The 16359-nt window shown below is 44.8% G+C and overlaps 1 protein-coding gene across 1 annotated transcript; it reads left to right on the top strand.

Annotated features, from left to right (window-relative positions):
• The first annotated feature begins 949 nt into the window (after window positions 1-949).
• On the top strand, window positions 950-15564 carry LOC138371058 (uncharacterized). Its single transcript, XM_069335710.1, has 2 exons — window positions 950-1044; window positions 15096-15564. The coding sequence occupies exons 1-2, from the start codon at window positions 950-952 to the stop codon at window positions 15562-15564; spliced, it is 564 nt and encodes a 187-aa protein (XP_069191811.1).
• The last annotated feature ends 795 nt before the right edge of the window (window positions 15565-16359 follow it).

The following is a 16359-nucleotide window of genomic DNA, read 5'->3' as shown; positions in this document are numbered from 1 at the left end:
CAAACCCAACTACCCCAGCCTAACTTAACCTAACCTACCTGAATTATGGCAACTCCTAAATATAATCCCATTTCCGAAATCAATGTCATCAAAAATGAATCAGACCGTTCCACAGAACAGCAACATCGGCTAACACCGTCAACGCAACACTCCGGCTTAGTCTTTCATGCCTCAAGTCTAAGGTTGAGCCCATCCGATCCCTCGATCGTCGTCGCCCCTCAAACAATAACAAACTCAAATGTTGATTTGCGTCGTCGTTTTTGCATAAACTGACGAACACAACTTTTAAGTCTTGACAAATTCTGAACATTGACGGTGTCGCGTCTCCCAACATTTGCCCTTGTGCAGCCATCAGGAGGAGAAACCCTTCCTGCAAACTGCAGTAACATCAACAAGACAACTGATGAAGTAAGAATATTCTCCAACAGTGTTTCATTGACGACTTCTGTTAAATTCGCAACTCTGTAAATTCATCACCCAAGTACTTTTGATGCAAATAACCGCCAGCAGAACCTAAACACCTAACCTAACCTAAGCCTAACTATACATAGAGCTTTAATATACAATAATATTAATATATATATAACAACTGTGATGGAAAAAAAGAAGTGTAGGTGTTCGGCAGTCCTCCTAATGGCTGGTGTCGATGTCAATCACATTTACAAAAAAAAGTTGACTGCTTGGCTGTTGTCTTCTGTGGTAAAGTAAGGGAAAACACGCAAAACAAATAGTATGAACAATGAAACTTTAATTAACTTGAAAATATGAACAAAGACAATCCCTTGGCTTTGTACAGTGCAAACAAACAAGATTATAAAGTCAAAAAATAACATAAAATAAAACAATGGTGACGTTACTCTAAAATGAATAAAGACAAAATATGAATTAACAGGTGCTGAGAATAAAGTGCTGGCTGAGAACATCCACTAATAAACAGAGCGTATATCAGATGGTTGTATCAGCTTTGAGAGCACAGGATATTCTAAATCCAATGGCTTGTGCAGGCTCAGTCATCGGCTACGTAGATGGCGCTGAAGTGCAGAGGTGCAGACGTTGATTCACCAATCAGAAGCGGGCTGGCTGGAAGTGGTGGTTTGGTGATCGAAGAAGGTGGAGAGCGAGTGTCTGATACGTATGCGCTTGGCAGAAACGTATTTTACTCAATACGTACTACACTTGCTTGTAGTATCTAGATGTTGTAGATGTACTGAAGTAACATGATGATAGGAAAGAGCAGGCCAAATCTCTCTTGAAGGAGATTATCGTAACACAACAAACTTATGTTATATTCACAATATGTTAAAATTGATGAGTTCATCTTGGGGATGGGATAGCCGCAGCTTTAACGAGCCTGGCCTGAGGACAGCCTGCGTGAAAAGGGTTTTTCACTCATAAACAGACAGTTTTGGGTCAGGATTAACTAGCATTTGGTCTTTGTTTATAACGACCGGCTGCTAGTCCAGTGTTTTGTAATGCTCTAGCTAAAACACGATTCCTATAAATCTTTGAACTTTAATGATACTTTATCAGATATTTTCATAAGAAAATGTTTATTTATTTCATTAATCACTGACGAAGGAGATAATCTGTGAATATTTGGCTGACAATATATGAAAAAGATTATCATCATTTAATTAATGCTGGGTGGTGTTGGTGTAGGTGTAGTGAGTGTACTGACTGGGTGGTGTGTGTGTGTGTGTGTGTGGGAACTTGAACGCTGCACCAAGTAGTGAGCCAGGCTTCCCTCCTCCCCCACTACAGTAATAGTCACCATTCATATTACCCCACAGCAGTGTGGGGCAAGTTCAGCCCCAGCACCATCCTAGCACACCCCCAGGACCATCCTAGCACGCCCCTAGGACCATCCTAGCACGCCCCCAGGACCATCCTAGCACGCCTCCAGCACCAACACAGCGGCCATAATACCCTGTATAATATTAGGGAATCAGAGTGGTGAAACAGGAAGTTGATGTTGCCCAAAGTGGGGGTGGTAAGAGGCCCACAACACCCCCCCCCACTCCCCCGTCGGGGGCGTCGAGGTGGTGCTGGTGTTGCTCCCATCAGCACCTCCCCCTCCTGCAAGTTGTGGTCCATTCACAGGTTCTGGCCCCCCACCACCACGCCCCCCACACCGCCCCCCACCTCCCCTGACGCAGGATGTCTTCCCTTATGGACATACTTCCGCCCCTGCGTCTCAGAGGCCCGCCGGCCGCTCGGGTACACCACCACCACCCCTCCTCTGTGTGTGTGTGTGTGTGTGTGTGCGTGTGTGTGTACACACCTAGTTGTACTCACCTAATTGTGCTTGCGGGGGTTGAGCTCTGGCTCTTTGGTCCCGCCTCTCAACCGTCAATCAACAGGTGTACAGATTCCTGAGCCTATTGGGCTCTATCATATCTACACTTGAAACTGTGTATGGAGTCAGCCTCCACCACATTACTTCCTAATGTATTCCATTTGTCAACCACTCTGACACTAAAAAAGTTCTTTCTAATATCTCTGTGGCTCATTTGGGCACTCAGTTTCCACCTGTGTCCCCTAGTGCGTGTGCCCCTTGTGTTAAATAAACTATCTTTATCTACCCTATCAATTCCCTTGAGTATCTTGAATGTGTGTGTGTGTGGGTGTGTGTATTTACCTTTTGTGATATGTTCCTGAAGGGTAGGGTGTAGTCTATAGGTAGCCTTGTGTAGTCATGTGATAGCTTGGATATAGTCTGTAGGTAACATGGATGAGGTGGATGGGTAGCCTACGTGTAGTTTATAGGTAGTTGTATATATAGGTAGCCCAGAGGTATTCTGGGGGTACTATGAGGTTACTTACACTGTGGGTAGTTACACTGAGGGTAGTTACACTGAAGGTAGTTACACTGAGGGGTAGTTACACTGAGGGTAGTTACACTGAAGGTAGTTACACTGAGGGGTAGTTACACTGAGGGTAGTTACACTGAGGGTAGTTACACTGAAGGTAGTTACACTGAGGGGTAGTTACACTGAGGGTAGTTACACTGAAGGTAGTTACACTGAGGGGTAGTTACACTGAGGGTAGTTACACTGAGGGGTAGTTACACTGAGGGGTAGTTACACTGAGGGTAGTTACACTGAGGGTAGTTACACTGAAGGTAGTTACACTGAGGGGTAGTTACACTGAGGGTAGTTACACTGAGGGGTAGTTACACTGAGGGTAGTTACACTGAGGGTAGTTACACTGAAGGTAGTTACACTGAGGGGTAGTTACACTGAGGGTAGTTACACTGAGGGGTAGTTACACTGAGGGTAGTTACACTGAAGGTAGTTACACTGAGGGGTAGTTACACTGAGGGTAGTTACACTGAGGGTAGTTACACTGAGGGTAGTTACACTGAAGGTAGTTACACTGAGGGGTAGTTACACTGAGGGTAGTTACACTGAGGGGTAGTTACACTGAGGGTAGTTACACTGAGGGGGGGCGTGACGGGGTAACGACCCTGGATGCCTTCATTCACAAGCTGGGGAGCCTCGGGGGACGTTGACCGGAAGTGTCCCCCCTATCTTCCCCCCCCCCCAGCCCTCTGTACCCCAGCTCTCTGTATCCCTCACTCTGTACCCCCTTCCTCTGTACCCCCTTCCTCTGTACCCCCTCTGTACCCCTCTGTACCCCAGACCTCTGTACCCCAGCCCTCTGTACCCCAGCCCTCTGTAGCATTCCCTCTGTACCTTAGCCCTCTGTACCCCAGCCCTCTGCACCCCAGCCCTTTGTACCACAGCCCTCTGTACCCCAGCCCTCTGTACCTCAGACCTCTGTACCCCAGCCCTTTGTACCCCAGCCCTCTGTACCCCAGCCCTCTGTACCCCAGCCTTCTGTACCCCAGCCCTCTGTACCCCAGCCCCTCTGTACCCCAGTCCTCTGTACCCCAGCCCTCTGTATCCCTCCCTCTGTACCCCAGCCATCTGTACCCCCTCCCTCTCTACCCCCTCCCTCTGTACCCCCTCCCTCTGTACCCCCTCCCTCTGTATCCCCGCCCTCTGTACCCCAGCCCTCTGTATCCCGCCCTCTGTACCCCAGCCCTCTGTACCCCAGCCCTCTGTACCCCCGCACCACCCATACACCTCCCTCACTGCTCACCGGTCTCCACTAACCAGTCTTCCTGCTTCCTGCGGTTGAGATTGTAGCGAAAGTTGTAATTGCCGGAAACAAGAAGTCCATATTGACCTCTCCTGCCTGCTTGTCTTGCTATGGTGGGGGGAGTGGTGTGGGGGTGGCGTGGGGGGTTGGTGTGGGGGTGGTGTGGGGGTGGTGTGGGTGTTGATGTTCTAGGAGAGTAGTGTTGTGGGGGTTGGTTTGGGTGACGTGGGGTGTGGTGAGTGATGGGTGGTGTGGTGAGGGGCAGTGTGGGGGTTATTGTGAGGGGCATGACGCCATGACGAGCGGATGTGCAGTGTTCCGGAGGTGGGCGGAGGGGTAGAGCAGCGCTGTCAGGGTGGCAGGGGGGCAGTGGGGCAGGGTGGGTGGCGTGGGCGGGCGGGCGGGTAGGCTGGCGTGGGGAGGATTGTGTGGGTGGGCTGGAGGGCGTCCCGCACGCTGGATGAGTCGGACAATTGGGCACAGATTGCCATAATAACATCGTATTACCCAGAATCCCCCCCTCTCCCTCTTGCCCCCTCCCAGGATCCTTCCACTCTAGCCCCATCCCTTCTCTTTTCCTCTTGTTCCCTTCCTCACGTCTCCTTCCAATGGTGTTATCTTTCCCGCCTGTTCCACACCCATCCTTCCAGAGCTCCTCTTCCGTTAGCTCGATTCTGCAGACTCAAATAGTAAATACATTTATACCTGCGCCTTGTCAGTTGAATAGTTCTCTTGAGCTACTTAAATCGTGTCTCTATACACTCCACCTCAGATATTTTCTATACCACACACAGCCATTGTATAGCATGTTGCAGTACACGTCTCCTCAACACAGCACACCATGAACACACGCTCCCCGCCCGCCACCCTCCCAAGGCGACACAACTCCACCCATGAAGTTGAATAGGCTTTCGTCTCAATCATAGGATAGTCAAACTATTTCGATTTCTTTGCCATCCTTTGTAACTGCAGGGAATTATATTTTCATACAGTTATTTGATTAGATTGTATCACTTCCAGTTATAAAATACATTCTTAGGTTCAGTAAGAAAGGTGATATCAGAGTGTGAGATCTGCTGCTATCCTAGCGTGAGTTGGTCAGCCTAGTGCTGACACTTCCTACTAGTGGCTTCATGTCTCGTGGGGGGATAACTACTCATTAAGGGCTATAAGTGCTGTTAGTCGTGTCGTCCAGTCCATCACAGTCTCAGAAGACCACTGGTAGGAATTATCTGTCGTAAGGGACACCGTCCGATAAATTTTCAATTATCGAACCCATCCACTCGGAATAATGACAGCGGCTCGCAGATTGTAACTTTCTCTGGTATAGTGGACTTTGATTCCACATGAGTAATCATCATTGATTCATGAAATGTAGCTTTTCAAATTATCCAGTCATGCATGTAATACGACCCATCGGGAGATTTTACAGTATTTGAGTACATAGTATGCAGTATAAATACAAAACAGGATGTTCTCGTACATATAAGTGTCTCGAACTACGTGATGCCAAAATCAACCAACAAAAATTAACACATCCTGACCACTGTCTTCTGAAGGTTAAACTGACTAATAGATAACAAAATTTGAAATTTTAGTAATGCTTGAGGAACAACATATATGGGACAGGAAGAGTGTCTGGGATGTAAGTTGTGCCTCAGGCTTGTCCCGAAACCTTGTTGTATACCATATATGTAAACCACTTAAACACAGGCTTGAATCACAACATTTAAGACTCAAAATGGCTATAGAAAGACTTTCATACACTTTTAAAATGAACTAAAGATTGGCAGATGCTGTATTTAATAACATATTATATGTAGGCTTCTAAGATCAGAAATTTATAATAGAGTTGCCAGATATCAGCTGAACAGCACTGAAATGTACAAATCTAAATGCGAGAAAGATCTAGCAATTACGATAACTAAAAATCTAAAGTAAAACAATAAATGTAATGTTGTTCAAAATATGGCAAGTAGAATACTAGAACAATTGTCATCGTGCCGGCGAGATTACACAATCACATTCCATCCAGAACATCAGTGAGACGTCCCCTGGTGCATGGTCCCAAGGAGACACTGCTACGTCGTCTTCCTTGGGTCTGGGGCCACGTATGGGGACACGTTAGGCTATTCCACTCCATGTGCTTGTCTATGTATTTTTATTTATTAATGTGTGTGAATTTACTTTTTACTATTTGTGTTTGCAGAATCAAGCTATTAGCTCTTGGACCCCGCCTTTCTAACCGATATATAAAACACTGATGGACAATGTGACTCTGAGGAAGTCGGTGTCACGCCCGAAAAAAGTTCTTGTCACTGTCGCTCCGGGAACCCAGAAGAAGAGACACTAGAGGGGGCTGCCTGCCTGCATCCTGAGGTTGTGGTCTCCTGTACGTGCATGCGTCTCATGCATGTAGGGGACGGGGGGTGGGAGAGAAGGAAGGGGCAAGGGCTGACTACATGTATATAAGGACTGGCGGAGGGGTGGCAGGAATGACAGGGGTAGTAGCCGAATGAGAACTATATACGTAAATAAATTGTGACACTAAGTGAGAGAGCAGAAAGCCTGTCGAGTAGTTCTATATTCTTGGAGACTATACTTTACATGGTACTTTAAAGCGTGTGTATTCGCCTAGTTACGTGTATGGGAGCGAGATCTAGTACAAAACAGGTCATATATGTGTTTGAAGCTAAGAATGTTGGTTGCTTCCGTTGTCTCTGATTCAAGTTCACTTCTCTTGTTTGCTACGCTCGCTGTATACGAGTATTTCCTTATATTTCTCTGGCCCATGTGTATCTAACTTACACTTACGTTGTTCCTCGCCTGGATACGACAATTAGTTTTAATTATTTTCCTCAGTATCTTGTACATTGTGATCATATCACCTCTGGTAATAACCCTAGATTTAGTTTCCTATGCCAGTTCAACTAGCACATCTCTTATCCCTGACACTAGCCTCATAGCATATATCCTGGGAACTTCCCAACTTCATGTTACTATGACCCAAAGTATGCGTGGTATGTGGATATGTGCAGCCGGCGTGGGTTACCAGTGCTCATACCCGCCTTGCATGGGAGGAGTATAGAGAGGTATAGAGCCACAGGTAAGAGTGAGGTGTGTGACGGGTGCACCTGTTCCGCTAGAGGGGCAGCAGGGAGGGAGGTGGAGGCGGGCAGGGAGCCCTGACGCCGGAAGAGCCCACATCCGGTCCCTGATGCCAGGCTGGAGTCAGCTGGCCGACCAGTGTTACCACCGCCGCCGCCGCCGCTACCCTCTACCTACCCGACACGCCTCGCTGCTACTGCTACCGCTGCTACTGCTATCGCGCCTCCTCCTCCTCCTCCTGCTTCCGCTACCTCTTACTCTGGCTCTCCTACTAGCTGTGCCTCGTCATTTTCTTCGTTTGCCATTCTCAGGTTTATCAGGGTTCCCCGCCGCCCTATCCTTATCCTCCAAGATTACTCAAAACCAAACATATACATACACGTCAATAAACACATACACACATTATATATATATATATATATATATATATATATATATATATATATATATATATATATATATATATATATATATATATATATATCGTACCTAGTAGCCAGAACTCACTTTTTGGCCAACAATTCAAGGCCCGATTTGCTTAATAAGCCAAGTTTTCCTGAATTAATATATTTTTTCTATTTTTTTTCTTATGAAATGATAAAGCTACCCATTTCATTATGTATGAGGTCAATTTTTTTTATTGGAGTTAAAATTAACGTAGATATATGACCGAACCTAACCAAGCCTACCTAACCTAACCTAACCTATCTTTATAGGTTAGGTTTGGTTAGGTAGCCGAAAAAGTTAGGTTAGGTTAGGTTAGGTAGGTTAGGTAGTCGAAAAACAATTAATTCATGAAAACTTGGCTTATTAGGCAAATCGGGCCTTGCATAGTAGGCTGAGAAGTGCGTTCTGGCTACTAGGTACGACATATATATATATATATATATATATATATATATATATATATATATATATATATATATATATATATATATATATATATATATATATATATATATATATATATATATATATGTCGTACCTAATAGCCAGAACGCACTTCTCAGCCTAATATGCAAGGCCCAATTTGCCTAATAAGCCAAGTTTTCATGAATTAATTATTTTTCGACAACCTAACCTACCTAACCTAACCTAACCTAACTTTTTCGGCTACCTAACCAAACCTAACCTATAAAGATAGGTTAGGTTAGGTTAGGTAGGGTTGGTTAGGTTTGGTCATATATCTACGTTAATTTTAACTCCAATAAAAAAAAATTGACCTCATACATAATGAAATGGGTAGCTTTATCATTTCATAAGAAAAAAATTAGAGAAAATATAATAATTCAGGAAAAATTGGCTTATTAGGCAAATCGGGCCTTGAATAGTAGGCCGAGAAGTGCATTCTGGCTACTAGGTACGACATATATATATATATATATATATATATATATATATATATATATATATATATATATATATATATATATACAGTATATATATATATATATATACATACATACATACATACCTGGGGGAGTCATACATAAGGGGGGGGTCTGGTAGCTGAGGAGACAGTGCGCAGGACTCATAATTCTGTGGCCCAGGTTCGATTCCCGGACCAGGCAGAAACAAATGGGCAAAGTTTCTTTTACCCTTAATGCCCTTGTTACCTAGCAGTAAATAGGTACCTGGGAGTTATACAGCTGTTACGGAGTTGCTTCCTGGGAGTGCGTGGAAAAAAATTAGTAGTTAGTTAAAGTTGATTGACAGTTGAGAGGCGGGCCGAAAGAGCAGAGCTCAACCCCCGTAAGAACAAATAGGTGAATACAAATAGGGGAATACATACATACATACATACATACATACATACATACATACATACATACATACATACATACATACATACATACATACATATACATACATACATACATACATACATACATACATACATACATACATACATACATACATACATACATACATACATACATACATACATACATGGAATCTAGAAACCCCAATGATATGACAGGAGCAGGGAGGGCAAAAATAACCTAAGCTACTCTATCCCTTTGAGATGTATTTTTTTCTTGTCTCAATAAACATACTTGAACTTGAATGGCAGAAACATGGAACACAAAATTACTGTAAGTTATGGATAGGAACTTCCTAACAAATACAAAATTACACAAGAGATAGTAGAGGAGACACAACTAGCCTATAGGTCTCCTCTTCACCTTGAATGAGACAAACATTCAGAACTTGGGGCATGAACTCCCACAAGGAGGTACCATTGTGTCCTGGTCTTTGACCGCAAGATTGAACTAAAAAGAAAAGTGACAGACGCAAGAATATGACAAAAAAAATAATATGAAAGTGCATAAAAGGAAGAGAGAAGCGGAGCAATTCCCGATAAGGAGAACGAAAGAAGAGCAAAATTAAAAAATAATTATGGAGCAAGTCAGAAGAGAAATCAGGGTGAGAAGAGATACATACCATTAGTATGGTATGATACATACCATACATACAGATACATACCATACCATCAGTTAGGGATGAAGGGGAGAGGGACTATAACAGCCCAAGGGTTAAAGTACAATATTTACTATGTTAAGATTATTAAAGAGATATTACCTGTATCTGATAGCCACTTAGGTCCTTAACTAAAGTAACCTAATGTAATATTAATTTAACAAGTTTACAGGTACTGTAAACTAAATAAAGTAAATCTTGTAAAGTATGATATGGTTCTTGTTATTATTTGACATTATTATTCATATGATGATATATGTATACCCCGCAATGGTATCCGTGTCCTGATTGGCTCACAGATCATTAGGAATCTCTTGCATTTAGACATTCTGATTGATCTATGATATAAAATGCTGTATATGTTTGAACAACGATAGTTAGGATGTTTGTCGACAGTTAAGAGGCACTTCCTGGCGTACATGACATGACTCCCAGAAATAGACCAACAGTTTTGACAATGGAAGAGACGAGTGTGTAAGACTCGAGTTTGTTTTTTCTCTTTATTAAATAATATATAATATAAAAGTCATAGGTTTAAACGTAGACAGGTGGCACTGAGCACCTGTAAATACCACCGGTGGCACTGGCATTAAGCAACTGTTAATAACACCTGTAGCTAGCTGTGTACTCCCCGTACATACAAGGGGTCTCAGCCTAGGCTATCCATTGGTGTCATAATCATATATAGTGAATATATCACCATTTACGGCATGTGTAACAGAGAGTTGTGCTCCTGGGTACACTCAGTACCAGACACCTGGCTCTCTCAGGCCGCCTGTGTGCTAGGGGTATTGAGGGAGGGCTAGAACAAGGCTCATCAACAGCTGTAGCTAAATAAGGAGGAAAGGGCATAGAGGATAACCATTATTAGTAGTGGGTATGATGGTGGGTTTGGGGCTGTGTACCCCTGGTGTGTTATACTCCTCCCAGGCTGATGGTGCGGGCGTTTACCTGTGTGTATGTGTGTATATGTGTGTGTATGTGTGTGTGAGTGTGTCCGCACCTGACCACACTGCTTCACCACTACACCTGCGCCACATCTGCCCACCTAACTCATCCTCCAGCCCTCAATAATCCGACTCTACCACAGTAGGGTGCCACATGTGAGTGACTGACAATGGAGACACGTGTGTGGGCGGCGGGCGGCGGCCGTAAGCCTCTGGGCGCCCACAGTTTTGAATGTGTTCGGACACTGTGTTAGCAGCTCGTGGCAGAACGCGCACGCGGGCCCGGGTGAGGGTGTGTGCGTGTTGCCCTCTCCCCCCCCCCTCCTCACGCACCTCACACGCACTCTACACCCTCCTGGGTGGTGTGGTTGCCTCGCAATGGACCCGCTGGAGAGGCATGCAGAGTGTGGAGTACGTGTAGAGAGTGTGTGGTGGGGGAGAATGTGTGGGAGTTGTGGTGGTGGTGGCATGTGGCAGGTTGTGGGGGCCGTCCTGCATGGCTGCTTGGCGCGCCACACTTGCCAAACTACCGCTGACTTTCCCTCCCTATCTCTCTCTCTCTCTCATTCTCCCTCCCTCACGCTCCCCCTCTCCCTCCCTCCCTCACGCTCCTCCCTCTATCTCCCTCTCTCTCTCATTCTCCCTCACGCTCCCCCTCTCCCTCCCTCCCTCTCCTTCCCTCTCTCTCATTCTCCCTCCCTCACGCTCCCTCTCTCTCTCATTCTCCCTCCCTCACGCCCCCCCTCTTCCTCGCGCTCCTGGTCTCTCCCTTCCTCTCTCCGTCCCTCACTATCTCCCTGCGTCCCTCCCTATCTCTCTCTCCGTTCCTTCCTATCTCTCCCCCTCTCTACCTCTATCAGTCTTCCTCCCTTTTTCTCTCCCTCCCTATTTCTCTACCTCTACCTCTCCCTCTCCCTCCCTTTTTTTCTCTCTCCCCCCTCCCAATATCTCTGCCTCGCTCTCCCCCCCCCCCTGTCTATCTTCCCTCCCTCCCTCCCTCCGTGCCTGCCTCCCCGGGCACACACCCCCACAAAACCCCCCCCCCCCCCCCCCACACCCGCACTTGGACAGAATGCCGGACAATAACAGTGTCACAGGTAGATCTTGGGGGCCGGAGAGGGAGGGTCCAGCAGGGGGGGGGGAGGCCTGGGGAGTGCCGCCCCCCACACCACTGATGGAACATGGGGTAACACCGAGCCATGTGTCCATGTGTCTCTGGAAACCTTTCTGCTGCCTCTTCCAGCTGTGTGTTGTGGTGGTGTCCTCTGTGTGCTGTGTTCACAGCCCGGGTTATACCCTGGAGGTTGAAATAGAAATGTAAAGAAGTTTATTGATGGGTAAATACACACTTAAGCCTGGTGTTCCTGGCTTAAAGCAGTCCATTGGTACTCTTCCTTCTATTTCCTTAGCGAACGATTTCCAGTAATTAAGTCAAACGCTTTCTAAGCGTCTACTGAAGTTAGGTAGCTCGGGTGTGTTGCTTCTGGTAACCTCATAAACATTATTTATGCTCACAGAGTGAGTGAGTACGGCTGGTCAGAGACTTACAGATGGACACACTTGGGCATCACAGTCTTATCAGATTAATAACAATACGAGGCTCTACTGCCATCGGGCCTCGAGTGACAGCGTTACAAGGTGGTCTGAGGAATGTAGCTACAGGTGGAGGAGGGGAGAGGGGGAGAGGGGGGGAAGGTGGAAGAGAAGGAAGTAGTGGTGAGTGGTGGACATAAGTGGCAGCTCACCCACCTCCCTGCCCGCTCACCACCACTCACTTCCCTACCTAACTGGCTCAACTGGTGCCGGAAGTAGTGGACTGGTCCCTCGCCCTCAGCACCTATCTCTCTTTATCTCTCTACCTTCCTACCTACCTACCCGTCTCTCTCTTTCTCTCTCTCTCTCTTTCTCTGTCTCTCTCTCTCTCTCTGTCTCTCTGTCTCTCTCTCTCTCTCTCTCTCTCTCTCTCTCTCTCTCTCTCTCTCTCTCTCTCTCTCTCTCTCTCTCTCTCTCTCTCTCTCTCTCTGTCTCTCTCTGTCTCTCTCTCTCTCTCTCTCTCTCTCTCTCTCTCTCTCTCTCTCTCTCTCTCTCTCTCTCTCTCTCTCTCTCTCTCTCTCTCTCTCTCTCTCTCTCTCTCGTTTGAAGCAACAAGACATGGTTGAACAATAACGTCTTTATATATAATTATATATAGAGTGGTACCACATGTATCATTAGTCAGTGCTCCCAATCACTTCATTTCAAGAGTATAAAGGCTGAATATCTAGTTAAATATTGTGCAAATATACTTTTTTAGGTGTTGCCATTTTTGTTTCTATGTTTTGTCTAGGCTTAGTAATTCTTGGTGATTAGTGTCACCAAGAATTTTGTCCCGTTCTCTTCCCTCCACACCTGACACACCTGCTCCCCTCCACACCTGACACACCAGAAGGCTGACACACCAGTCCCAACCTTCCACAACTCTGATCAAGTGGCAAAAGGAAACTTATCAACAGATGAATTAGCTCCTCCTTACATTCTTTTACCACCCTAACAAATTTGCTTTATTTTTTCATTATAATTTCTTTTGTAAAACAGTTGGTGAATGGTGGTGGGTGGAGCTGGTGTATTACCATCAAGTGCTGGTGGTAGCAGATGGTGGGGCAGTCTCCTAGTTGTTGTAGATTCACTAGGCTTCTGCACCAGAAGAGACTTTACTAGACTTGCGTACCAGAGTCCTCTACTACACGCAAGACTGCGTACCAGAGTCCTCTACTACACGCAAGACTTGCGTACAAGAGTGCTATGTTAGACGCAACATTTAAGGGAGTGCTGCTAGATGCCACTACATGAGTCCGGCCTAGCCAAAAAAGTCGAGCAAAGGGTTTATGACGTGGCTGGGCCTGTAGGCGCGCGAGGTGCCCTTGATGGGTCCTCATGGAACAACCTCTGGGAGGAAAACCAGGCTGGAATTGTCTGTAGCGGAGCAGGAAAACCTGCAGAGTATCAGAGGCTGAACAGGAAAGTGCGGAGACAACCCGAGGTGTTTCAGGTTAAGGGGTCACACGTGGCCCCAACCTCAGGGCCTTGGCAAGGTGGCGGGCCACTACGCCGGAAATGTTCCTCGCATATGTACTGGACAAATGTAGCGCTTATCTGACAGGAAAAGTAGCGCTTATCTACGAGGAAATGTAGCGTTTTAACGCTGGAAATGTTCCACTGACTTTCATTAGTGACCACCATACCTCTCAGGGGTAGACATAGCCTAAGCTACTCTATCCCTTTGAGATGTATTTTTTCTTGTCTCAATAAACATACTTGAATTTAAACCACCATACCGAGTAGGGTCTAAGACCTGAGAAAATGTTTTACTTCCTACGTCATCGCTTTTCAATAAACAAATGTGACCTAACTTAAAGAAAATAAGAGAAATGTTATGTTTTATATATAGTGTGAGGTCACTATGACGTCACAATGTTCATATCGGTACAGGTTTTGGATCCTACTGTCAATATATCCAGGTTTCAACGGTCACTAGTGTTTCCTGGCAAATACATATGACTTCAACTGTCCACATATAATCTTGGCGCTGTTTCAGGCGCTCCTGCTGGACGTCTCTCCGCCTTCGTGGGCAGAAATGTAGTGGAATACTCATTATTAACTAAGCATTGCTTGAGGTATAAGAAATAATTAAGTTCATGCCGGAATGTAAGAATGAGCCTAACTTTCAATGTGACAGACATGTAGCATTACCTTGCCTCCCCCTTGATGTGTATACTGCCGGAGTGTGTATGATTTGTATAGCTGGTGAGTACACAGCAGGAGACCAGACGTGTGCTACACCTGCCTCTCACACACCTCCGCTCATACAACCACCATCTACACTAATACAACCACCACCTACACTAATACAACCACCACCTACACTAATACAACCACCACCTACACTAATACAACCACCACCTACACTAATACAACCACCATCTACACTAATACAACCACCACCTACACTAATACAACCACCACCTACACTAATACAACCACCACCTACACTAATACAACCACCACCTACACTAATACAACCACCATCTACACCATTACAACCACCACCTACACTAATACAACCACCACCTACACTAATACAACCACCATCTACACCATTACAACCACCACCTACACTAATACAACCACCACCTACACTAATACAACCACCATCTACACCATTACAACCACCACCTACACTAATACAACCACCATCTACACTAATACAACCACCACCTACACTAATACAACCACCACCTACACTAATACAACCACCACCTACACTAATACAACCACCATCTACACCATTACAACCACCACCTACACTAATACAACCACCATCTACACTAATACAACCACCACCTACACTAATACAACCACCATCTACACTAATACAACCACCACCTACACTAATACAACCACCACCTACACTAATAGAACCACCATCTACACTAATACAACCACCACCTACACTAATACAACCACCATCTACACTAATACAACCACCACCTACACTAATACAACCACCACCTACACTAATACAACCACCACCTACACTAATACAACCACCATCTACACTAATACAACCACCACCTACACTTATACAACCACCATCTACACCATTACAACCACCACCTACACTAATACAACCACCATCTACACTAATACAACCACCACCTACACTAATACAACCACCACCTACACTAATACAACCACCATCTACACTAATACAACCACCACCTACACTTATACAACCACCATCTACACCATTACAACCACCACCTACACTAATACAACCACCATCTACACTAATACAACCACCACCTACACTTATACAACCACCATCTACACTAATACAACAGGTTCTCTAATCTCCATAATCTTAGGAATAAAAATTATATATTAGTGCTTGAGTTGTAGTCACTTTGTGATGTGTTTTTATGACAACAATATGAAGATATTGTAGTCATAAACTGACATTTTTCTCAGGTACAAAAAATAAATAATAATAATAATAATAATAATAATAATAATATTTAAAATCCACACTTAACATTAAAACAGTTGTTGTTGTTTTAGATTTAACTACTTCGAACAAAAAGTTGCAAGTAGCACAGGCTATGGTGAGCCCGTAGTGGACTTCTCTCTTTTGTGATAAATTACTTTTCACTTTACATAACTATTATCACAAAAAAAATAAGTAATTAAATTTGTAATGAAGAAAATAAACACAAAACTGAGAAATATGCACTTACACATTAAACAAAAAAGTACGGGAGTAATTCATGGTCCTTGAAGAATGAAGTTAATTCCCGGTTAGGATAATACCAGGCTCTTAGCGTCTACTAACGTTAATGTGTGGTTTAATGTGTGTGTGTACACGTTAAACACGCCTTACTTCATGATAATAATATGAAATTATAAATATTAGAACCTTTGTACCATCAACAAACTACAATTAAGCACTCAATTAAGCACTCACAAACTTCAAATTAGCCTAGTCACATCGGGAAAACCCAAGACATTCCATTGGCGAGTTTTAACTAAACAATGGGCGGTGAGGAGCCCTACGAGGTGCCCCTTACACATGTGAGTGAGTTGACCAGATCACACACTAGAAGGTGAAGGGACGACGACGTTTCGGTCCGTCCTGGACCACCATTCTCAAGTCGATTATTAGTCTTGGTATGTGTCCCCCCTC

The sequence above is a fragment of the Procambarus clarkii genome, chromosome 34 (genome assembly GCF_040958095.1).
Source record: "Procambarus clarkii isolate CNS0578487 chromosome 34, FALCON_Pclarkii_2.0, whole genome shotgun sequence".
Lineage (NCBI taxonomy): Eukaryota > Metazoa > Arthropoda > Malacostraca > Decapoda > Cambaridae > Procambarus > Procambarus clarkii.
The sequence above is the reverse complement of the archived record's forward strand: the minus strand, read 5'-3'. Positions and strand labels throughout refer to the sequence as shown.